The sequence below is a fragment of the Kogia breviceps genome, chromosome 12 (assembly GCF_026419965.1).
Source record: "Kogia breviceps isolate mKogBre1 chromosome 12, mKogBre1 haplotype 1, whole genome shotgun sequence".
NCBI lineage: Eukaryota > Metazoa > Chordata > Mammalia > Artiodactyla > Physeteridae > Kogia > Kogia breviceps.
In genome coordinates, this window is record NC_081321.1 from 39,048,141 (window position 1) to 39,070,918 (window position 22,778).

The 22,778-nt window shown below is 52.2% G+C and overlaps 1 protein-coding gene and 1 non-coding gene across 4 annotated transcripts; one reads left to right on the forward strand and one right to left on the reverse strand.

Moving 5' to 3' along the window:
- Window positions 1-10,558: 10,558 nt before the first annotated feature.
- On the reverse strand, window positions 10,559-10,631 carry TRNAQ-CUG (transfer RNA glutamine (anticodon CUG)). The gene has a single exon. It is a non-coding gene; the product is annotated as a tRNA-Gln (tRNA).
- Window positions 10,632-14,604: 3,973 nt separating this feature from the next.
- On the forward strand, window positions 14,605-19,569 carry PRPH (peripherin). Of its 3 annotated transcripts, none has more exons than XM_067009224.1 (10): window positions 14,605-14,899; window positions 15,934-16,521; window positions 16,895-16,955; window positions 17,123-17,218; window positions 17,590-17,757; window positions 17,859-17,984; window positions 18,076-18,296; window positions 18,399-18,448; window positions 18,697-18,776; window positions 19,033-19,569. In XM_067009224.1, exons 1-10 carry the CDS (start codon window positions 14,697-14,699, stop codon window positions 19,099-19,101), a joined length of 1,662 nt encoding a protein of 553 aa, XP_066865325.1. In that variant the 5' UTR covers window positions 14,605-14,696; the 3' UTR covers window positions 19,102-19,569. The 3 variants fall into 3 exon arrangements, with proteins under 3 accessions (XP_066865325.1, XP_058936641.2, XP_066865326.1); XM_059080658.2 differs by having other exon boundaries at window positions 19,036-19,569; XM_067009225.1 differs by lacking the exons at window positions 18,399-18,448; window positions 19,033-19,569 and having other exon boundaries at window positions 18,697-18,773.
- Window positions 19,570-22,778: the final 3,209 nt, after the last annotated feature.

A 22,778-nucleotide genomic window follows, 5' to 3' on the forward strand; every position in this document is an offset into this window, starting at 1 on the left:
TAATTCGGACCCTCTTCCAAGAACCTGTTGGAAGCAGTGTGGTTCTTGAGGGTGTGGGCAGGAGGCAACTATGAGTGTGGGGGAAGAATGCACATGAATGTGTGGGTGGCTGGAGAGCTTGGTGATCGGTGCTCCGGGACCAGTGGTGTGACCTATAAGGTTGAACCAAGCAATGAAAAGTGACAAGGATGATCCGAGGGCCAGGTCATGCCGAAGGGAGGAGCCAGCTTTGGTGCTGGCCTGAGAGGGGAGGCCAAACAAGTGGTGGGAGCTGGGGGTGGGTGCAGACCTGTTCACCTGAGCTTATTCTTATGGTGCTCCGTTACCATCTTCCTTTTCCTCCTGGTGTTTTCACCTCTTACCCATTGCTCACCTCTGCCCCCTTAGTCTTTAAGGAGAGCATTTTATTTTTTAAAATATTTATTTATTTGGTTGCACTAGGTCTTAGTTGGGGCAGGTGGGCTCTTAGTTGCGGCATGCATGTGGGATCTAGTTCCCTGACCAGGGGTCGAACCCAGGCCCCCCTGCATTGGGAGCGCGGGGTCCTATCCACTGTGCCAAGGAGAGCATTTTAAAAAGGAACATTCTGGGGCTTCCCTGGTGGCGCGGTGGTTAAGAATCCGCCTGCCAGTGCAGCGGACACGGGTTCGATCCCTGGTCCGGAAAGATCCCACATGTTGTGGCGCAACTAAGCCCGTGTGCCACAACTACTGGGCCTGCGCTCTAGAGCCCACGCGCCACAACTACTGAAGCCTGCGCGCCTAGAGCCTGTGCTCCGCAACGAGAAGCCACTGGAGTGAGAAGTCCGCACACTGCAGTGAAGAGTAGCCCCCGCTCTCCACAACTAGGGAAAGCCTGCGCACAGCAACGAAGACCCAACGCAGCCCAAAATAAACAAACAAATAAATAAATAAAATGCACATTCTGGGAATTCGCTGGCAGTCCAGTGGTTAGGACTTGGCGCTTTCACTGCCAAGGGCCAGGGTTCAATCCCTGGTTGGGGAGAGAAGATCCAGCAAGCCATGCAGCACACCAAAAAAAAAACCCAACATTCTGTTTTCGAGCATAGCACAGCTTCCAGCCTGTGCCGTTTCAGCTTTGTGCTTGGAAGGGTCTTGCAGCATTCATCAAGAGAGCAACGGTGGTCTTATGCCCTTCAGGGCGAGGCCCAGTCCAGCCCCATCCTTGAGTACAAAGTCAGCTATTGCTACTCAAAATGATGGACCACATTCCTTCTGCAGCCTGAGCATGGGAGTTCTGGGGTGAAAATGAACCTTGGAGTGGCTGGTCACCCCAGCTGTACTCAGAGACCTTCCCAACCTGGGGTATCTGCTGATTGCCACAGTGCGAGCTCTGGAGGGAAGAGGACATTCGGGTGTGAGAAGGAACAGATAAATCATCCAGCTTCAGCTGGGCATGATACCCCACAATACCTGAAAGGTCCATTCTCTGAGCCTGCATGTACCAAGCTGGGTGCCCCGAAATGGGAGTCAGGCCTTGCCGATTATCATCCCTCAGCCTTTAGGACAGGCTGGTGGAACCTAAAGAGCCTGAAGCCCCTGGGCCAGTCACCCGTGGCCAATGGTGAGCCCCTCCAATGACCTCTGTAAGCCTTACAGGTGAATTATCTTCTGCCAAGATGTGAAAAGGGTTGGAAACCTTTAAGCAGCCTCTACGGAGTGGTGGGGAAAGAAGGTGAAAGAAGAGTTTGGCTGAGAAAAAATACTCCGGTACAACAGGGCCTGGAGAATTGAAAGAGCAAAGTGCCAGAGGCTGAGGAGGGATCTGTCCTTGCAGTGATGATTTCTCCCTCCTGTGCTGGCGAGAAAGTGAATAGAAGTTAGCCTGCAGCAAGATCAAACATACCCCAAGGTGTAGGTCACTGATTTGTGGATGACAATCATCTGATCTGCCCTTGAGCACAAATGGAAAGTCCAGACTCAGAACTGCAGGCATTGCTGAGGCCACTGAGGCTTGATGGGGATAAATGGAGAAAGCCTAAGAGGGTATAGCTCCAAGACTGGCTAGGGCCCCAGATTCTGGCTGTGCAGCTTATACACTGCCCTCGCCTGACCTGATCCGTGGAGCAATCTGCTTCCACCCCACGGAGGCTGCCCACCCTGGGAGAGGCCAGTGGGCACGCCAGCAGAACTGCGGTTCAAGCTGGGGAGAGGAGGAGAGAATGGCTGCGGGCACCCGTGTGCTGGCTGGTCTACCTGTCATCCCAGGTGTTTGGGAGGCAGCTGGCAGATGGCTCTGCTCCAGTGGGAATCTGTCAAAACAGCCTGCTATCAGGCCAGAGGTGGCCAGGTCGGGTAGAGCTTAGAGAGAGCCTGTCTTCAGGCCTCTGACCTCTGGAAGGTGTGTGGCAGCCCTGCCTGGGGTTGTGGGAGGGAGGGGAGGAGGCTCTGTCAGGGTGGCAGGAAGACCCTTTCACGTCTTGGGTGTTTCATGATCTTCACAGCACCTGTGAGGTGATGTCATCACACCCCTTTCCACAGCTGAGGAAATCAAACCTCGGAACGATTAAGCATCTAGCTTTTTGTGTGTGTGTGGTACGCGGGCCTCTCACTGTTGTGGCCTCTCCCGTTGCGGAGCACAGGCTCCGGACGCGCAGGCTCAGCGGCCATGGCTCACGGGCCCAGCCGCTCCGCGGCATGTGGGATCCTCCCGGACCGGGGCACGAACCCGTGTCCCCTGCATCGGCAGGCGGACTCCCAACCACTGCGCCACCAGGGAAGCCCAAGCATCTATCTTAAAGCTACAGAGCAAGTTGGCCGAACTGAAATCTGAGCCCAGAACTCTGACTCCAAAGCAGCACTCCACTCTGCCAGAGCAGCCTCCGAGCACCCCGAGGGGAAGTCGTCACCGTGCCTGGCAGCCTTAACAGTTCTCAGGGAGAAGGGACATGGAGGCCAGCCCTTGTGTGGAGCTCTAGGTGGAACCACCGTTGGAGAAAGGAGATCTCGTTCTGCTATTGTCAGATCGCCTCCCAGGAGCCCCATTCCTGGGACCGGGTGGCAGCACACTGATCCAGAGGGGCAAAGTCAGCTGGTCGCCACTGTCCAGGCTGCAGCTTCCTAGTGAGGGGGCCTTTATTTCAGGCCTCCTTCTGATCTCAGGGAATCAATTCTCAGATTGTAGAGATATGGAGTCTGTCCTTGGTGGATAGCTGCTACCACCTGGCTGGACTCGTGCAGACAGGACAGCTCTCACCTGGAGCATTGCTTCCCTAAGCACGGGGGCCAGGATAGTCAGCTCCTGTCAACCAAGGCCACAAGGCGAAGCTGGCAGAGATGACCCAGGCAGATGGCTCCTGCAGCCCACTGCCAGAGTATCTGTCTGGCAGTCCCAGGGCAGCAGAAGAAGGGAAAATACACCCAGTGTGTTAGGGTGAGGAAGGTTCCCATCTTCAGCCCCATGGAGAAAGTCCCCTCTGCTGACACCTTATTAGCCTGTCACTGCCCCATTCATTGCAAGAGACTGGTGTCTCTGAGTTTGTCAGCCCTGATCAGGTTCTGGAAAAACTGTTATTTCCTCCTCTGAGGGTCCCTCTGATTCTGCAGCAGGAGAAAACTATTCAGCAGCAGAGTCTTACAGAACGAGAGACATGTCTTCTTTAGTCATAATACAGGAAATGCTCTTGAACACTGGTCTCCCCACCAGAAGACTACTTTTTCTCTCTCTTATAAAAAAGAGAACAGACTATAAAGCATTCCTAATTACATGAGAATTTTGTCTACATTGACAAATTAGTTTAATTCATTGGGGAGGTAGGTATACGTACAATCTCATTGCTGTCACACTTTATCCCCTTCCCCCGCTCCACTCTGTTCTTATTAAATATTTCATTTGGCTCACTGGAGATGTCTAGCCCAACAGTAAACTAATACTGAAATGTCTTTGACAAAGATAATCATGGCCAATTATACTATTATAACAATTATTGCAGTTTTTAAGTTTAATTCATTCATTATTTTTGAAGAACCTGTTTAGTGCAAGTCACTGTGCTGGGTTCTATAGGGAACATATTTAGCTTTTTTGTCCCCATCAGTTTTTAGAGACAGATCGCATAGGCACAATCCTAATTCAAGGCAGTATATGCCGCATGTCAGAAGAGGTGGGCAATTGTGGCAGCCACTATCGCATATCTACCCCCAAGCCATTCCCAGCTGGTGGTTTTATTTGCCAACACACCCTCTGGGCCTCTCCACCACCAGGGCAAATCTTAGTCTAAGCTCATCAAGGTAATTCCAGTTCTCTTGCCTGGGACTGGTTAAGGAAGCAGCAGGTGATGCAATTATGCAAATGAGAGGGGAGGTAAAGTCTTCTGGATGGGGTTGATGAGAAGATATTCTTGGAAGAATTTCTTTGCTCTTAAAAAGGAACACAGCGGGGCTTCCCTGATGGCACAGTGGTTAAGAATCCGCCTGCCAAATGTAGGGGTCACTGGTTAGAACCCTGGTCCGGGAAGATCCCACATGCCGCAGAACAACTGAGCTTGTGTGCCACAACTACTGAGCCTGAGCTCTAGAGCCCGTGAGCCACAACTACTGAGTCCATGTGCCACAACTACTGAAGCCCACGTGCCTAGAGCCCGTGCTCCACAACAAAGAGAAGCCACCACAATGAGAAGCCCGTGCACCGCAACGAAGAGTAGCCCCGGCTCGTGACAGCTAGAGAAAGCCCGCGTGCAGCAATGAGGACCCAACGCAGCCAAAAATAAATAAATAAATTTATTTTTAAAAAAATAAATAAAGGAACACAGGGGGCACTTTCCCTGGTAGCCCAGTGGGTAAGACTTCTCGCTCCCAATGCAGGGGGCCTGGCTTTGATCCCTGGTCAGGGAACTAGATCCTGCATGCATGCCGCAACTAAAAGATCCCATGTGCAGCAGCTAAGACCCAGTGCAACCTAAATAAATAAATATTTTAGAATTAAAAAAAATAATAAAATAGCCTGCTTATATTTTTAAAAAAGGAACACAGGGAAAGGATTTTCTCTTTTGAACCTTTGACGTTATTTTGTGAGCACATGATACTTGAAGTTGCCACAGTTATCTTGTGATCACAACTGCACAGATATGAGGACAAAAGCTAACATTCCCAGCCTAACAGAACAGAAAGATGCAAAGAACCTGGGTCCTGGATAGGATGTTGAGCCCCTCAATAACTAGTCCTGAAACTTCTCTCCCTCTGGATTTTTCATTATGTGAGATTATAATCCTTTTATTGCTGGGTCATTTTGAGTTGGGTCTTCTATTGCTTCCTGCCAAAAGTATTCTAACTAATATAAAAGCCTCATGCAATAGTTCGTAGAAGAGTTTAGTGAAATAATAATAAAAATATTAAGACCCTTTAAAAATTGTATAATCCCCCTTCCAGTGCAAACACTGGCCTGGGAGAGTAAAGATTCCATACCTCCCTTCCTTTCTTTGGTTTTTGACCTTCCTCTGCCTGCAATGCCTGGCCAACCAAACTGATCTGCTGCTTCCTTTCAGTCTTTCCAGGAGTCTTGGATGGACTTAAGCCACAGATTAAAAGCACACAGAAAACATCTGCAGGCCTGAAAAACCTTCCCTTTTACATGCAACGGTGAATGGAGCCATAGCCTGATCTGTGGATCGGAAGATATAGATAGCTTCTGATACAGAAGACCAAGGAGGCCCACTCTGGAAGAACCAGCTCCTCCTAGGAAGCCCAGCCAGAAGGAGCTCAACCCCAGGGCAGTCCCAAATCTTCCAGGGCCTAAGGAGCTTTGAGCTGCCCTTGTAGACAGGGGGTGGTACTGGGGGACTCTTGGGACAGGAAACAGGCTAGGTTCTGGGGGCTCCAGGGTATGAACAGAGGCCATTTGGCCAGTTATTCTCTTGTGTGGGGGGCCCTTGGATCCTTGAGAGGAAAAAGCCTGAGAGGCTTTTTCTCCTTCTCTGGCCCATTTGGTTTCTTTTACTGTCCCCCACTGCTCCCCTCTCTCCCCAACCCTCATCTCCCTCCACTTCCATTTCTCCCTTCCTTCTCTCAACTGTCTCCTCCTTCCCCATCCTCATTTCCTCCATCACCTCCTTTCCCTCTGGCCAGGTGCCAACACAACAGTGTGAGAGAATTCACCTGGAGAGTGAGACAACATCTAACAGGTGCTGACAATTGGCCCTCAATGGCTGTGAGATCCACAGGCTCAGAAAGCTCAGAAAGCTCGGGCCAAGCCAGACCCAGCTGTCAGAAGAGCACCTGTGTGGCCTGCAGGCAGAGGGCAGACAGGGCCGTTTGTAGGGCATCAGACTCCTTGAACTTGTCTGTTCAGCTGCCACCTGGCCTCTCCCTGCAGGAGGTGGGGGGAACATAGATGGCAGAGTGTTATGATCGCAAAAAGGAGTCTCCTGGTGGCTGGCCTGAGGGGCAGGAGCCCTGTCCTGTCTCATCTCAGGCATGAGCGTGCGCTCAAGAAATTCGTATCAGGCACAGTCTCTTATAAGAGACCTGCAGAATCAAGTGGAGACCAGGATGAGAAGCTCGGGTCCTATTCTAATAAGCGGTGTGACTAACTCCTTCTCTGTCACACTTACCCAGTAGTCAGAACCACTGCCTTGCATCATAACGATATCGAGGACAATGGAACTGACCCACTAGAAGGAAGGTTGTGGACATTATGACACTTCACCCCTAAATGCTCCTGCAGGCACCTCCTAAGAACAAGAACCTTCCTTATACAACCGCATTCCCGTCTTCACACCTAAAAGCGGTAATAATCATTCCATAGCATATAATACACAAATTTCTCCAGTAGCCTTTTTCTTCTTCAAATCTAGGATCCAGTTTAAGCCTGAACATTGAATTTAGTTGTTATATCTCTTAGTCTCTTGTCTAGAACAATCTCCCACTGTAGTGGGTTGAATGGAGGCCCCCCCCCACAAAAGATATGTCCATATCCCAGAACCAGTGAATATGACCTTATTTGGAAAAAGGGTCTTTGCAATATGTAGTTAAGGACCTTGAGATCGTCCTGGGTTACCTGGGTCCCCAAATCCAGTGACAAGTGTCTTTATAGGAAGGAAAGAGAAGATATAGACACAGAAGAGGAGAAGGCCATGTGAAGGCAGAGGCAGAGATTAGAACAATACAGCCGCAGCCAAGGATCTCCCGGAGCCACTAGAAGCTGGAAGAGGCAAGGAAGGATTCCCCGCTAGAGGCTTTGGGAATATGCCTTACCAACATCTTGATTTTGGACTTCCAGTCTCCAGAACTGTGAAAGAATAAATTTCTGTGGTTTTAAGCCACCACGTTTGTGGTAATTTCTTATGACATCCCTAGAAAACTAATTACACTCACTTTTTAAAAAAATGGCTTTGACTTCTTAGAGCCTAGGAATCATCCGATAGAATGTCCCAAATATGAAATTGTCTTCAGATTGAACTTTTAAAGTCATAAACCTGATCAAGTCATTCCTCTGCTTAAAACTCTCCAGTGGGGGCTTCCCTGGTGGCGCAGTGGTGAAGAATCCACCTGCCAATGCAGGGGACACAGGTTCGAGCCCTGGTCCGGGAAGATCCCACATGCTGCGGAGCGACCAAGCCCATGCACCACAACTACTGAGCCTGCGCTCTAGAGCCCATGAGCCACAACTACTGAAGCCCACACACCTAGAGCCCATGCTCTGCAACAAGAGAAGCCACCGCAATGAGAAGCCTGCGCATTGCTATGAAGAGTAGTCCCTGCTCACCGCAACTAGAGAAAGTCCATGCACAGAAATGAACACACAACACAGCCAAAAATAAATAAATAAAATAAATTTATTAAAAATAAATAAATAGGGCTTCCCTGGTGGTGCAGTGGTTGAGAGGCCGCCTGCCCATGCGGGGGACACGGGTTCGTGCCCCGGTCCGGGAAGATCCCACATGCCGCGGAGCAGCTGGGCCCGTGAGCCATGGCCGCTGAGGCTGCGCGTCCAGAGCCTGTGTTCCGCAACGGGGGAGGCCACACGGTGAGAGGCCTGTGTACTGCAAAAAAAAATAAATAAAAATAAATAAATAAATAAATAAAAATAAAATAAAACCATTCAGTGGCTTTGCATTGCATTTATAATCAGCTGTAGGGACTTCCTTGGTGGTCCGTGCTCCCAATGCAGGGGGTCCGGGTTCGATCCCTGGTCGGGCAACTAGATCCTGCATGCATGCCGCAACTAAAAGATCCCGTGTGCAGCAACTAAGACCCAGTGCAGCCTAAATAAATAAATATTTTAGAATTAAAAAAAATAATAAAATAGTCTGCTTATATTTAAAGAAAAAGGAACACAGGGAAAGGATTTTCTCTTTTGAACCTTTGACTTTATTTTGTGAGCACATGATACTTGAAGTTGCCACAGTTATCTTGTGATCACAACTGCACAGATATGAGGACAAAAGCTAACATTCCCAGCCTAACAGAACAGAAAGATGCAAAGAACCTGGGCACGCGTGCCGCAACTAAGAGTCCACATGCCACAGCGAAGATCCCGAGTACCACAGCTAAGACCCGGTGCAGCCTGGACAAATAAATAAATAAATAAATAAATATTAAAACTAAAGAAATAAATTTATTTTAAAAATAAATTAAAAAAATAAGCTATAAACCCTTTCCTCTGATTTAGAAAGCCTGTGGTCTGACTCCTCCCCACTCCTCTCACGTCACCTTCTCTTCTCTCCTCCCACCCATCTCACTCCAGCCTCACCTTTCTACAGTCCTGCAAACATGCCAAACTCATCCCAGACTTATCCCTGCCCAGGTGCCAACCAAATACAATTCTTTATCTTTGAGTACTGGATCAGGGGAAAACAACTATGAAGGACATTATTGGGGTCATTGTAGGGGTAGGGAATATAAGTATAAACTATATATTATATAATACTGTTGTATCAATGTTAAGTTTCTTGGGGGGTTAATAGTACTGTGATTGTATAGGAAAATGTCCTTATTCTTAGGAGATGCATGCTGAAGTACTTCGGGGTGAGACATAATGTCTGAAAATTACTTTCAAAGGAACTGTGGCAAAATATTAACAACTGGTAATTGTTATACCCTGGGAAAAGATATATTGGTGTGGATAGCAATATTCTCTTTTTTAAAAATAAATTTATTTGTTATTTATTTTTGGCTGCATTGGGTCTTCATTGCTGTGCGCAGGCTTTCTCTAGTTGAGACGAGTGGGGGCCCCTCTTCGTTGCGGTGCGTAGGCTTCTCATTGCGGTGGCTTCTCTTGCTGCGGAGCACGGGCTCTAGGTGCACCGGCTTCAGTGGTTGTGTCACTCAGGCTCAGGAGTTGTGGCGCACGGGCTTAGTTGTTCCGTGGCATGTGGGATCTTCCCGGACCAGGGCTCGAACCCGTGTCCCTTGCATTGGTAGGCGGATTCTTAATCACAGCGCCACCAGGGAAGCCCCTCTAGACTTTTCTCTGGGTTTGAAAATCAAAATGAAATGGCAGGGGGGAGGGGGAAATGGACAAGTTAAAGAAAAAGTCTTAATCCAGGTATGCTCAGATTTTTTTAAAGATTTTTTTTGATGTGGACCATTTTTTAAGTCTTTATTGAATTTGTTACAATATTGCTTCTGTTTTATGCTTTGGTTTTTTGGCAGTGAGGCATGTGGGATCTTAGCTCCCCGACCAGGGATCAAACCAGTAACCCCTGCATCAGAAGGTAAAGCCTTAACCACTGCCAGGGATGTCCCTGCTCAGATTTTTATGTGCACTAAAAATCACCTAGGAAGTTTGTTAAAATACAGAATTCTAGGGATTCAGAAGATCTAGGTGGAGCACTGAAATCTGCTTTTTAATGGGCCCTCAGGTGATTCTGAGTCAGGTCTCTGGGCCACACCATGAGGAGGAAGTTTCACTTAGCATCCTGTAGCCATAAGCTGCTCTCCTGTTCTCCAGTTGACCGGTAGCTGGTTGGAAGGGTCAGGCAGGCAGATGGATGGAGATGCAATTTTACAGTGAGGGCAGGACAGGAGATTGTGGACAGAGTAGAGGATAAGGCGGGAGTTGAGGACAGACTTTGCCTCCTTCTCTGGCTTTGGGCTTCCGGGGGTGCAGAGGAGGTTCCTAGAGCCCAGGGGAAGAATGAAATCAGGGCTCAGAAGTCCTAATACCAGTGCTGCTATTCTATTTTACACACTCTAATTCTCCTCTTTATTTATTTATTTATTTATTTTAAAGAATAGGGAAGTGGGCTTCCCTGGTGGCGCAGTGGTTGAGAATCCGCCTGCCAATGCAGGGGACACGGGTTTGTGCCCCGGAACGGGAAGATCCCACATGCCGCGGAGCGGCTGGGCCCGTGAGCCATGGCCACTGAGCCTGCGCGTCCAGAGCCTGTGCTCCGCAACGGGAGAGGCCACAACAGTGAGAGGCCCGCGTATCTCAAAAAAAAAAAAAAAAAAAAAAAGAATAGGGAAGTGCTTCTTTTTAAAAAACTATTTATTTATTTGGCTGTGTCGGGTCTTCCTTCCAGCATCCAGGATCTTTAGTTGCGGCATGTGGACTCTTAGTTGCGGCATGTGAACTCTTAGTTGCAGCATGTGGGATCTATTTCCCTGACCAGGGGTCGAACCTGGGCCCCCTGCATCAGGAGCGTGGAGTCTTAACCACTGGACCACCAGGGAAGTCCCCTCATCTTTAAAAAAGGAGGTCATAATAAATAGTTTTGGAGCATCCCCCAAATTCCAATGTTCCTGAGCCTTGAGTGTTAAACTCAATAAACGTGGATGGATTCAGACTGCAGCCATGTCATTCTAGCATCTGGCCAGAAGGTGGCAGCAACACACCTCTCTATTTTCCTGACTCGACAACCACGGGGGAAAAAATTTTTCAGGTGCCTCTGGGTTCCCTTCAGTTTAACCAACAGCTGTTTGACTTAGGTCCTGTGCTAGACACCAGAGACACAAAAGTGAATAAGATCTGATGGCTGCCCTCAGATATCATATTGTCAGGGAGCAGGGGAGTCAGACATAAACAGATTACTAGTTTACTAGCTGTGTGACGTTGGGCAAGTTGCCTAACCTCTCTGTGCCTCAGTTTCTCCAACTGTAAAATGGGAATAGTAGTAGTACCTATGTCCTAGGGTTATTGTTAGGATTAAAAATGATAACGGGTAAAATGCTTAGCATAGTGCTTGGCACATAGGAAATGTTAGCTATTGCTATATTATACAGTGAGAGAAGTGATGAGATGGAGAAGATACCCAGGGTGCTTCCTAACAGGGACGAGTGGAGCCCCCAAATGGAGATAATGAGGAAAGGATTCCACGCCGGTGGAGCCACTCTGTCAATAGGGACCCTGCAGCCAGACCAGCCTGGGAGAGCCCACCTCGAATGGAGCTGGACTCCTTCTGGCTGGGGCTCATCTGGGCTCCTGCAGACCCAGAATACAGAACACCAGCAGGCCCTGACCAACCAGGAGGTGTCTTCCTGGAGAGGAAGCCGTAATTTGCTCACTGCGCAACCTCAGACAGGCAACTTTGTCCCTCCGAGCCTCAGTTCCTACCCAAGTGATGGGAAAGGAGATCACAGGACCCGAGGGACGGTGCCAAGTTCCACATCTGAGACACTGTGGAGAGTTAGCTGTAAAGTCAGCCAGTTCAGGGGCAGCAGGGACCTGGAGCTAGGGATGCAAAGAGGAAGCAACAGGAAGGCAAAGAGATCTTGGGGAGGACATTGGAATTTCCCCAGGATGTGGAGTGGAGGTTGAGCCAATCCTAGACCTCAAGGGGCAGGGAGATGCCAGCTAACCCTTAGGTACAAGTAATTAGGGTTATGTCATTGATTCTGTGAGTCTGTTTCCTCTCTGTCACATGGGAGGGGAAGAAGGCAATCAACAGTGTTGAGCACCTACTGTGAGCCTCACAACATGCTAATCGCTTTATGCATAATACCTCATTTGGAGCTCATGACACCTCTGGAAGGAAGGTATCATCATTCCTATTTTACAGATGAAGAAACTGAAGCTCAGAGAGGATATGTAACTTGCCCAGGGTCACACAGCTAGTAAGTGCCCAGTCTGATGGCCTGATCTCTTCTCCCATGACCTTTCCCGCCATTCCACCTTAGCTGCTCACTCCTTAGAAACACCCTGGGAATTTTTTTTAAAAAATTATTTAATTTATTATTTTTGGCTGTGTTGGGTCTTCGTTGCTGCACACGGGCTTTCTCTAGTTGTGGCAAGTGGGGGCTACTCTTCGTTGCGGTGCTCAGGCTTCTCATTTCGGTGGCTTCTCTTGTTGCGGAGCACGGGCTCTAGAGCGCAGGCTCGGTAGTTGTGGAGCGCGGGCTTAGTCGCTCCGCGGCATGTGGGATCTTCCCGGACCAGGGCTCGAACCCGTGTCCCCTACATTGGCAGGTGGATTCTCAACCACTGCGCCACCAGGGAAGCCCCACCCTGAGAATCTTATCCACAAATACCCCAGCTCCAGAATCACGAATTCATGCACCCTGCTCTCTGAAAACAACTTCCTACCCTCTCAGTGCCTCTTTCGGTTCCTTGTACTGTGACTGTTCTTTGGCCTTGCCTGGAAGTCCAGCTATGGACCTCTTTACCCTCCCAATACCCCACCCTCTCTTGTCTACACACCCCTTCTCATCCAGCTTTGAGTCCATGGCCTGTCATTTAGCAGCTCTCTTGCCAGTAACCTAAACTTCATTTCTTACCTGCCTTGCAAACCTCTGAATACAGTGGTTATTTCTCTTTGAGCCTTCGCCAGAGCAGCCAAGGACAGCAGAAGGAGGAGGGGTAATAATAACGCTGGCTAATACTTATATAGCATGCGTTATGTGCCAAGTACTAAGTGCTTCACATACTGGAACTCAATTACTCCTCCACCCTATGGGTTAGGTACTATTATTATCATCCCCACTGATGGACAAAGAAAATGGAGAGAATAGAGGTTAAATCACTCAACCAAACTCAAAGCATACAGCTAATTAAGTTGAGGAGCCATGATCAAACCCATGTAGTCAGTCTGTCCAGAGTCCATGTCTTGATCAGTCTACTATTTGCCCAGTGCACTGAGGCCACCCTTCCCTCCTTCCATCAGCCAGGAAGTACTGGGTTCCTGCCACCCCGGTCCAGCACTGCTCTTTGTGGGGACAATCCAAAGGAAGTCCAGATCCTTCTTCACTGTACTTGGGGGCTGACAATTTCTAATAGTAGTAATAGTAGTAGTAATAAAATTAGCTTAAGTTTTCAGCTTTTATTATGTGTGCCCTAAGTATTTTACATGTATTTATTTAACCCTCCCAACAACACTATGAGGTGGAAAGTACAATTTTCCCCCTTTTGCTGGAGCACATGAGAGGACATAGTAATGAGACTACATTTGTACAACAGAGTGTTGGAATCAGATGGGAAGCTTGGTAGCTGAATGCCAGAGCCCTGGCTCTTAACCGGGACCCTTTCCTACTTTTCTTCCGGCCACAAGACCTCCGAGGCCCAGCTCTTTCTGAGGACGGGGGAGGAGTCTTCTCTGCATTGCCAACAGGCCTGGTTCCCAAACCCAGGCCAGACCCTAGCCTTACAGCTCCCAGAGCCCTGCTGAGGTGGTCCTGGGTCCCTCTGCTCTGAGGCTTCTGGGTGGTGAGCTGGGAGCTTAAGCAGGGGAGAGGATGTGAACCCCACTGGTAACTCCCCGGGGCCAGCCCTAGAGGCCTCTACTCTGAAAGGCCCAGGTCTGCCAGCAGTTCCCTATAAAGAGAAAGCCTGAGCTCGTCCTCGCCAGGCCTTACCTGTCCCTTTGCGTGAAGTACCAGCTCAGACTCCCAGTTTGTACCCGGAGGACAGCAGGCAGGGCAGGGCAGGGCAGGGCCTCGGCTGGAGTGGATGGGGCTTCAATGGCAGCTGGGGCTCAGAGCCCAGGGCTGCAGCAGAAAGCACCTAGCTTCCCCATTCACCTCCTCACATCTGTCAAGCCCCCTCCCCCTAACCCAGGCAGGACCCTACCCCTCCCCACTTCCAAGAGTTAGTGGCGACCCGCCCTGGTTTATCCATCCCACCCCTCTCTCCCATCCTCCCTCTTCCCATTCCCCTGGCAACCAAACCAGATTCATCAAGGAGAAGGACCTGGCAGCTGTTCAGGGAGAAACTAATAGCCCAGAAGGAAGGAGGGGCCTGGAGAGGAGACAAGGCAAAGGCGGTAGGGATGTGAGCGTGAGGGCGTTGGCCCATCTCAGAGGACACACAAAGGCGGGGAGGCCCCTCTGCCCTGCAGTGCTGAGGGGATGGCCAGCCAGGGAGCCGCCCTCCTCATCCCCTCAGCCAGAGGTGCAGCCGTGGAGTCCCAGACCTGTTTCCCCAGATGCCCAGCTCTTGCCCTCAGGGCCAATCCTATGCGGACCTGTCCTTGCTGGAGAGCCCCGGAGTACCCAGCGGCGGCAGCCCCTTAGCTCCTGGCAAGCCCAACAGGCCTCAGCACCTCGACTCCTGCAGACCATCCAAGCTGCCTCTGTCCACTCCTGGGCAGCCTGTGCCTGCGTTCTGGAAGCCGTTTGACATGCAAAGGCCAGACATCAGCCTCTCTGCTAACTCGGGTGGGGGAGGGTATGAAGGGCCCTGTGGTTGGGTGTGTCTAATGTGTGTGCACATAGGTGAACGGTGCTATTACGCATACGCATCTGTGTGTGTGCACAGGCTTGTGGCTCTGTTCTGGGCCTTTTTCTCCTCTTTCAGTCCCTGAGCCGATGGGGATGGGTACTTTCTCTTTCCCCTTCTCTTCCCATCCAGCCTGGCCTATCGCTGGGTACCTGCAGCTCCTCAGTACTGGAAACCGGTTCCTGCCAGTGTGTCTATCTCTCAGCCTTGGCAGCAGCTGCTACCCTTCAGCCCCCTCCCCTTCCTACTTCAGGAATCGCCCCGGTTCCTGTAAGGCTGTGACTGAGCAGCGGTGGGTTGGGGGAAGGGAGAATCCAGTAAAGCCAGACAGCACATGCTAGCTCACTCAGTTCAGCCTCTGGCATGGCACAGACCCTCCCAAGTGGGACCCAGAGCTGGGCCTAGTCACCCTCAGCCCCCTCTGATGTGCCCACCTTGTTGGGGCCTGGGGTAGATTTGGGATCTGTGTCTTTAAGGCTGAGACATCAGCAGACAACCTCCTGGCCAAGTGTCCAGGGGAGGGGGAGGGGAAGAAGCAAGTCCATTAGCAGCAGAGCTGGCGCCAGGCAGCAACCCTTCACAGAGCCCTGGGGATTACAGGGAGAGCAGCCCTTCCTCACCCATCTCAGCTGCCTTTGCACTCCTGTCCCCCAGGAGTTAGTGGCGACCCGCCCTGGTTTATCCATCCCACCCCTCTCTCCCATCCTCCCTCTTCCCATTCCCCTGGCAACCAAACCAGATTCATCAAGGAGAAGGACATGGAGATCCCCCAGATCTCCTTGGGTGTGGTGACAGAGGGGGCAGCTGACAGCATTTGAAAGCAGAGCCTAGCCTTCAGAGGCCATGTAGAGGCACAGCCTCTGGGGCCTAAGCCAGGCCAATTCTCCCTGCACCTGGGCTACGTCCTCCCTGCCCATGTGCCAGAAGCCTGCCCTTTAACATCCAGTCCACCTAGCCCCCAGTTTTCACCAGCTCTTTCAGGCAGGGACCCCAGTTCCAGTGAGGCCCTCCCACCCTAGGCTCCAGTTCCAGATATTTGCTGGAAGGCACTGACACCCCCCCCAACACCCGAACCCCACCTCCCGCCTGCCTGTGGCCTGTGGTAGCCATCCCTGTTTCCTTCCCCACCAGCAACTGGGGGAATCAAGTAGGCAGGACGCTGGCAACCGGGGAGGGAGGGTGCGGCGCTCCTGCTGCTCCGCAGGGGTGGGGCGTCCCCCTCCCCACATAGCCCCACCGTCAGGCCAGTGGGAGGAGCAGCTCATGCCCCCCCTGAGCCCGCAGGGCTATAAAGCCGCCTCGCAACGGTTTGCGGCTCCTTCCCAGCGCCCGGACAAGCTCTGCCAGCGGTGACTGCCCATCCTCGGCCGCCATGAGCCACCCGTCGGGCCTCCGGTCCAGCGTCAGTTCCACCTACTACCGCCGCACCTTCGGGCCACCGCCCTCGCTGTCCCCGGGGGCCTTCTCCTACTCTGGCAGCTCCCGCTTCTCGAGCAGCCGCCTGCTGGGCTCGGCGTCCCCCGGCTCCTCCGTGCGCCTGGGCAGCTTCCGCAGTCCCCGGGCGGCCGCGAGCGCCCTCCTGCGCCTGCCCTCGGAGCGCCTCGACTTCTCCATGGCCGAGGCCCTCAACCAGGAGTTCCTGGCCACGCGCAGCAACGAAAAGCAGGAGCTGCAAGAGCTCAACGACCGCTTCGCCAACTTCATCGAGAAGGTGCGCTTCCTGGAGCAGCAGAACGCGGCCTTGCGCGGGGAGCTGAGCCAAGCCCGGGGCCAGGAGCCGGCGCGCGCCGACCAGCTGTGCCAGCAGGAGCTGCGCGAGCTGCGGAGGGAGCTAGAGCTGCTGGGCCGCGAGCGCGACCGGGTGCAGGTGGAGCGCGACGGGCTGGCAGAGGACCTGGCGGCGCTTAAGCAGAGGTCAGGGGACAGGACCGGGGCTGGGCGGCGGCCGTCGAGGCGGCCGCCAGAGGGAGTGGCCCGCCTTGTCCACCTGGGCGTGTGCAGGCAGCATCCTCGCCAGCGGGCAACACCCCCAGTCCCCCTCTACCACTATGCTGAGTCTCTGGGGAGGGGAGGAAGGGGGAGTTACTATGTCTCCCCTGTGTATAAAGGGGCCGCATCTCAGCTCCCAGCAGGTTAAAGGGAAATATGGGGCAATTCCATCAGGCAGCCTGAAGACCCCTCCTCAGGGTCCTGGGCAGTAGCAGCCTCTGATCCAGATCCTGGAGGTCGCGGTCTTAGGGCTGGGCGGTGACCCCGGAGCTCAGCTTCTGCACACTCCTCCCCCCAGGCTGGAGGAGGAGACTCGCAAGCGCGAGGATGCGGAGCACAGCCTCGTGCTTTTCCGTAAGGTGAGCTCGGTCTCCCCGTTCCTACCCCCGGCCTGCGTATCCAGGGTGGCATCTGTGGGCAAAGGGAGGCGACCAGAAGCCTCCAGAGGCAGACAGGGAGAGCCAGGCTCTTCGTCGACCTAAGCAACCCCTCCCTGCTCTCGAACCCCCACTGCCACCCCGTGAAGGACGTGGACGACGCCACCCTGTCCCGCCTGGAGCTAGAGCGCAAGATTGAGTCTCTGATGGATGAGATTGAGTTCCTCAAGAAGCTGCACGAGGAGGTGGGTGGATCTGGGTATCAGGAGGTTGGGGGTGGTCTCGTTGGACCTGGAGTACAAGCTCTGGAAGAGACTGGCGAGTGGACCTGAGGAAGAGAAGTGAGATTCGCAGGGTAGACGCAGGCTCTCAACCCCCTCTACAGGTGGTTTGACTCACACCCCTGCGCCGCCTGGTGGCGAGCAGCGGAGCTGCACCCCCGTAACCTGGCCAGAGGCTTAGTACGGGCGTGGCGCGGGCCGTGCAGTACCAAGCGCGCTGCACTCCCTGGCGCCCCCTTCTGTTCACTCAAGTGTTTCTTCTCTTTTCTGTGCACCAACCGCGCGGCCCGCGTGGGATCTGCGCGATGAACTCGGCCTCTCGCCCTGGGCGGCAGGAGCTGAGAGACCTGCAGATGAGCGTGGAGAGCCAGCAGGTGCAGCAGGTCGAGATGGAGGCGACCGTGAAGCCCGAGCTGACGGCGGCGCTGAGGGACATCCGTGCCCAGTACGAGAGCATCGCGGCGAAGAACCTGCAGGAAGCAGAAGAGTGGTACAAGTCCAAGGTGCGAGGGCACGGGAGGGTTTGGGAGGATCTGGAAGGGTGGGGAGCTGGGGGGAGGGCGCATCTGGTCCACTCACATCCGGGTTACCCCCCTGGCCGCAGTACGCGGACCTGTCCGACGCCGCCAACCGGAACCACGAGGCCCTGCGCCAGGCCAAGCAGGAGATGAACGAGTCGCGACGCCAGATCCAGAGCCTGACGTGCGAGGTGGACGGACTTCGCGGCACGGTGAGTACCAGGCTGCGCGCCCCCGCCCAGGGGGTGGAGGATGAAGGCTGCTCCCCCCATTGACTCCCCCCCCTTCACCCCCAACCCCCAGAACGAGGCGCTGCTCAGACAGCTGCGGGAGCTGGAGGAACAGTTTGCCCTGGAAGCCGGCGGGTACCAGGCGGGCACCGCACGGCTCGAGGAGGAGCTGCGGCAGCTAAAGGAGGAGATGGCGCGACACCTGCGAGAGTACCAGGAGCTCCTCAACGTCAAGATGGCCCTGGACATCGAGATAGCCACCTACCGGAAGCTACTTGAGGGCGAGGAGAGCCGGTGAGGGGCGGGTCGGATAGGGTGTGGTCAGGAGTGGGCGGGGGAGGAGTCGGGGGAGGCCCGCGGCTCAGCGGAGTAGCTGACCGAGTGCTTCGCCCCCAGGATCTCCGTGCCAGTCCATTCCTTTGCATCCTTAAGTATAAAGACGACTGGTGAGTCTTTCACGTCTGACTTCCAACTGTCTGTCCCCTTGTCCATTTCTGCCCTGACTGGACTCTTACTATGACTCTGCTCAGGGTTTGGTTCTCTCCGTGAACTTCTGAGTCCTGGTCTACACTCGCCTTCGCTCCTCAGGCTCTGCCCCTCCCCACCCCTCCCTCACCTCCCAGACGGAGTGAGGGCTTAAAACAAGAGAAATCCCAAGCCTCCTCCCTTCCACCTCTCTTCTTGCTTTTTCCAGTGCCTGAGGTGGAGCCTCCCCAGGAGAGCCAGAGCCGGAAGTTGGTTCTGATCAAGACCATTGAGACCCGGGATGGGGAGGTGAGATGGGTCACTAGAGAGTAGGACCCCATCATTTCTCATAGTATTTCTGAGCCCCAGCCTGGCAGCAGGTAATCTTAGGGTGTTTGTGGGTTTAGTGATTCTTGGGGTGGGAGTGAGACAGGGAGATGGAGGTGGATGGTCAGACTGGAGCCTCCACTGGTTATGCCAGGGAGGGGGGGACACCGTGCCACAAAGGAGCTGGAAGGAGGGTGGTGCTGAATGGTTTGTGCCCCTCACATGCCTCGGCCCCCAGCAGGTGGTGACAGAGTCTCACAAGGAGCAGCGTAGTGAGCTGGACAAGTCTTCTACTCACAGCTACTGAACTTGCTGGTCCAGAGCTCCCTGGCCCTGCCCTAGGCCTCGAAGCCCCAATCCTAACACCAGTCCCGAATTAGCCTCCTCCCCCTCTGCATGTGTCCACCAGATGGCTCCAGTCACCCCTTCCCTGGCCGTGGCCAAACCCTACCCAGCACCACAGCTGGGCCTCTCCCTGCCCACAGAGACATGATCCATATGTTTCTCATTTCTTATCCTGGTAAGAGTCTATATGTTCCCCCATTTCTTGTCCTGGTAAGAATCTATACGTCCCCCCATTTCTTGTCCTGGTAAGAATCTATATGTCCCCCCCATTTCTTGTCCTGGTAAGAGTCTATATGTCCCCCCATTTCTTGTCCTGGTAAGAGGCCGACCATCCCCAGGATGAGTCTACTCCTGCCACGACCCCAAGATTAGTGGGTGGGTCAGGGTCTGAGTTTCACTTTTAAATCAAATAAAACTGCTATCAAGGGAACCCTCTCCAGTGGTGATCATTTTGTAATGTATAAAAATAGGGAATGGCTATGTTATACACCTGAAAATAATATAATATTGTAAGTGAATTATATTTTGATTTTTAAAAAAATCATAGAATAGTAAATGAGGGCAGGGCGGGGGGGACCCTCCCTAGTGCACTTGTGTCTGTGTCCGGGGGGGGGACCCTCCCTAGTGCACTTGTGTCTGTGTCATGGGAGCGTCAATGCAAAGGAGGCTCAGTAGTATTTTTCCCCTGCCTCAGGTTATTTCTCGGCCGACTCCCACTATCTCAGCATCTATGACTCCTGTCTACGCTTCTGGTTTTCCTCCTACCTCTCTGTCCATTCCTTCTCAACTTCTGTGCTCCATCGGCAGCCCCAAATGTCCGAAGCAGAGCCCCTCACCTCGCTTTCCACCTTCTGCAGTCATGTTCTTCCTTCTGGATTCCCCGGCCTAAGATGAAGGCACCACTAGGACTTCTGTGGCCCAAATTAGAACTCACCTCATCTTATACTCCTTTCTTTTCTTCACCTACCCCCAATTCTGTTAATTCTACTTCATAACTCTTTCAAGGCTGTCTGGTTCTCCCCGTCCCCACGGCCACCACCCTAGTCCAGGCCACCATCATCTCTTTTTTAAAAAAAATTTTATTTATTTTTGGCTGCGTTGGGTCTTCGTTGCTGCGTGCAGGCTTTCTCGAGTTGCGGCGAGTGGGGGCTACTCTTCGTTGTGGTACGCGGGCTTCTCATTTTGGTGGCATCTCTTGTTGTGGAGCATGGGCTCTAGGCACGCGGGCTTCAGTAGTTGTGGTTCACGGGCTCAGTAGTTGTGGCTCGTGGGCTCTAGAGCGCAGGCTCAGTAGTTGTGGTGCACAGGCTTAACTGCTCCGCGGCATGTGGGATCTCCCCGGACCGGGGCACGAACCCGTGTCCCCTGCATCGGCAGGCGGACTCTCAACCACTGCGCCACCAGGGAAGCCCCGCCACCATCATCTCTTGCCTGGGTTACATCGTCTGCCTCAGTGGTCTTTTCCCCTGGCCTGACCCTGCCACCCACCTAAACCTCTTCAGCACACTTAGCCAGCAGATCAGCTTCTGCTACCACCACCCCTTCCCTTGCTTGAAAATGTCTATTTCCATGCTGCCCTCCAACTCCATTCCATCCTACCCTTGCCTTGAAGTCAAAATTTACTTCTGAATTTAGAATGATCTTCTTCTCTCAATTATAGTGCTAGGTGCAGGGAGTAAGCCAGAGTCCCTGCTCTGAAGGAGCTCACAGTCTGGGTGGGGGACAGAGATAAATAAGCATACAATTCCAACCTCTCATGCTGAGTGATGTGATTGGGATAAGGAGATGGTGTTGTGGGAACAGGGGGAAGAGAACCTAACCCAGCCTTAGGGTAGAGGTGGCTTCCCAAAGGAGGCACCATCACAGTGAGCTCTGGAGAATGAACAGCAGTTATTCAGGTGAAGCAGGGAGAGGAGGAGGACTTCCTAGGTAGATACATCAGCCAGAAGACAAGAGGGAGCATGTCTGGAAAGTGAAAGTAGTTCTACGTTGCTGGAATGAAGGCTAGAAAGGAAGGAACTGCGTTGAGGTTGGAAAGATGCAATGAGGGCCAGGTCACCGAGGGCCTTATATGACATATTAAGGCACTTAGAATTTATTCTAAGGAAAAGGGAAAGAAAAGGGTTGAATGGGTGAAGTATTCAGATCTGCACCTTAGAAAGGTCACTCTGGCTGTGGTGTCAGACACAGTTGGAAGGAGATGGAGGAGCAGGTCAGAGACTGTGCAGTGAAACATGCAAGAGATGGCGGTGGGCAAAGAAGTGGATGGATTTGAGAACTATTCGGCAGGTAGAATCTGCAGTTCCTAAGTGGGGATTGTCAGTGTGAGGGAAAGGGAAATAGCAAAGATTACCCAAGGTTTTGAATTGAACAACCAGGCGGACGGTGGGACTTTTCACAGAAACAGGGATTGGTATAGGGGGACAAGGGGGCCCAAGACAACAAAGTCAGTTTTAGACTTATTGAGTGTGAGATGCTATGGAACAGCCAAGGGGCAGGGCTGGCAGGCATTTGGGTCCACAGGTCTGGAGTTCAGGTATGATGGAATATTTTGAGATGCTGAATCTATCAGGATGCTTTCTGCTACAAGTAACATACAACCTCATTTTAAAAAAAAAAAAAAAGAAAGAAAGTAAACTACCTCATGTAACAAGCAGCCAGAGGTAGGTGGGCTCTGAAGTTGGTTGATTCAGCAGCTCAATAATGTCATGGACCCAGGCTCTGTCCATGGTTCTACTCAGCCTTCCTCCTTGGAGGGAAGTGTCATCCTCGGGATGGTTCTCCTCATTGTCTGAAGGTGGGTGCCAGTAGCTACTGCGTGATGCTCCTGTCTTCATATTCAGTGGAAGAAAGAGAAACCCCTCCTCCCAAGTATAAGTCCTTTCCTTCAGACCGTCCGGCAAGGCTCATTGGTGTGTCCGCTCCTGGAACAGTAACAGTCATCAGGGGAAAACCACTCACTGACTTGGGCTAATTGTCTGGTATGGAATGGACATTGGGAATCAACCACAATGTCCACTGCAAACATTTCTCAAGCTTCCCACCATTTTCACCCTCCACCCCTTGCCTTCTCTCCTTTTCATTCAATAACATTTCTTATCTCAGAGGAGAAATATCACTGAAGAAAAGCAGACAAAAGCTTTGGAGTTTCAAATATTTAGATTTTCAAGTGAGCAAAATTTCCAGTTTGGAAACTTTCACATCAGAGTCTGTGGCCTGTGATTTGTGCTGGATAGAAGGAAGAGTTTGAGCTGGGTTTCTCAGGTGTCCCACATTTTGGAGGACACAATTCATTCCATAGCACTCCCTTTTGCCACAATACAACCTCCACCACAATCGACACCTTGCACCACAGTGTAGTATTGGATTTTTCAAGTGAAAGATAAATAAATGTATATCTCATTTAAGCCACTGTTACATGGAGTTTCTCCTAGTGGATCCAGCCAGTGTGGCTGGATCACAGTGAGAAAAGAGAGGTGTGAGATGTGGTTGGAGAGGAGGAAGGGCAGGAGACAACACAGGACCTTGTAAACCATAATACTCTGAAAAAAACTGGTCGATTCTGACTGCAACTGCAAAGGTCTCTTTAGAATAAACCGTGTTACGATGTTTCCTTTTCTGCAGAAGAAATGGACTGAT

Bases quoted from the DNA above. Each gene is read 5' to 3' on its own strand.
- PRPH (XM_067009224.1), top strand. From the start codon at position 14,697: ATGGGGATGGGTACTTTCTCTTTCCCCTTCTCTTCCCATCCAGCCTGG. The intron at 17,219-17,589 runs GTGGGTGGATCT...CCTGGGCGGCAG, and splicing joins TCAAGAAGCTGCACGAGGAG to GAGCTGAGAGACCTGCAGAT. The intron at 18,297-18,398 runs GTGAGGGGCGGG...CTTCGCCCCCAG, and splicing joins CTTGAGGGCGAGGAGAGCCG to GATCTCCGTGCCAGTCCATT.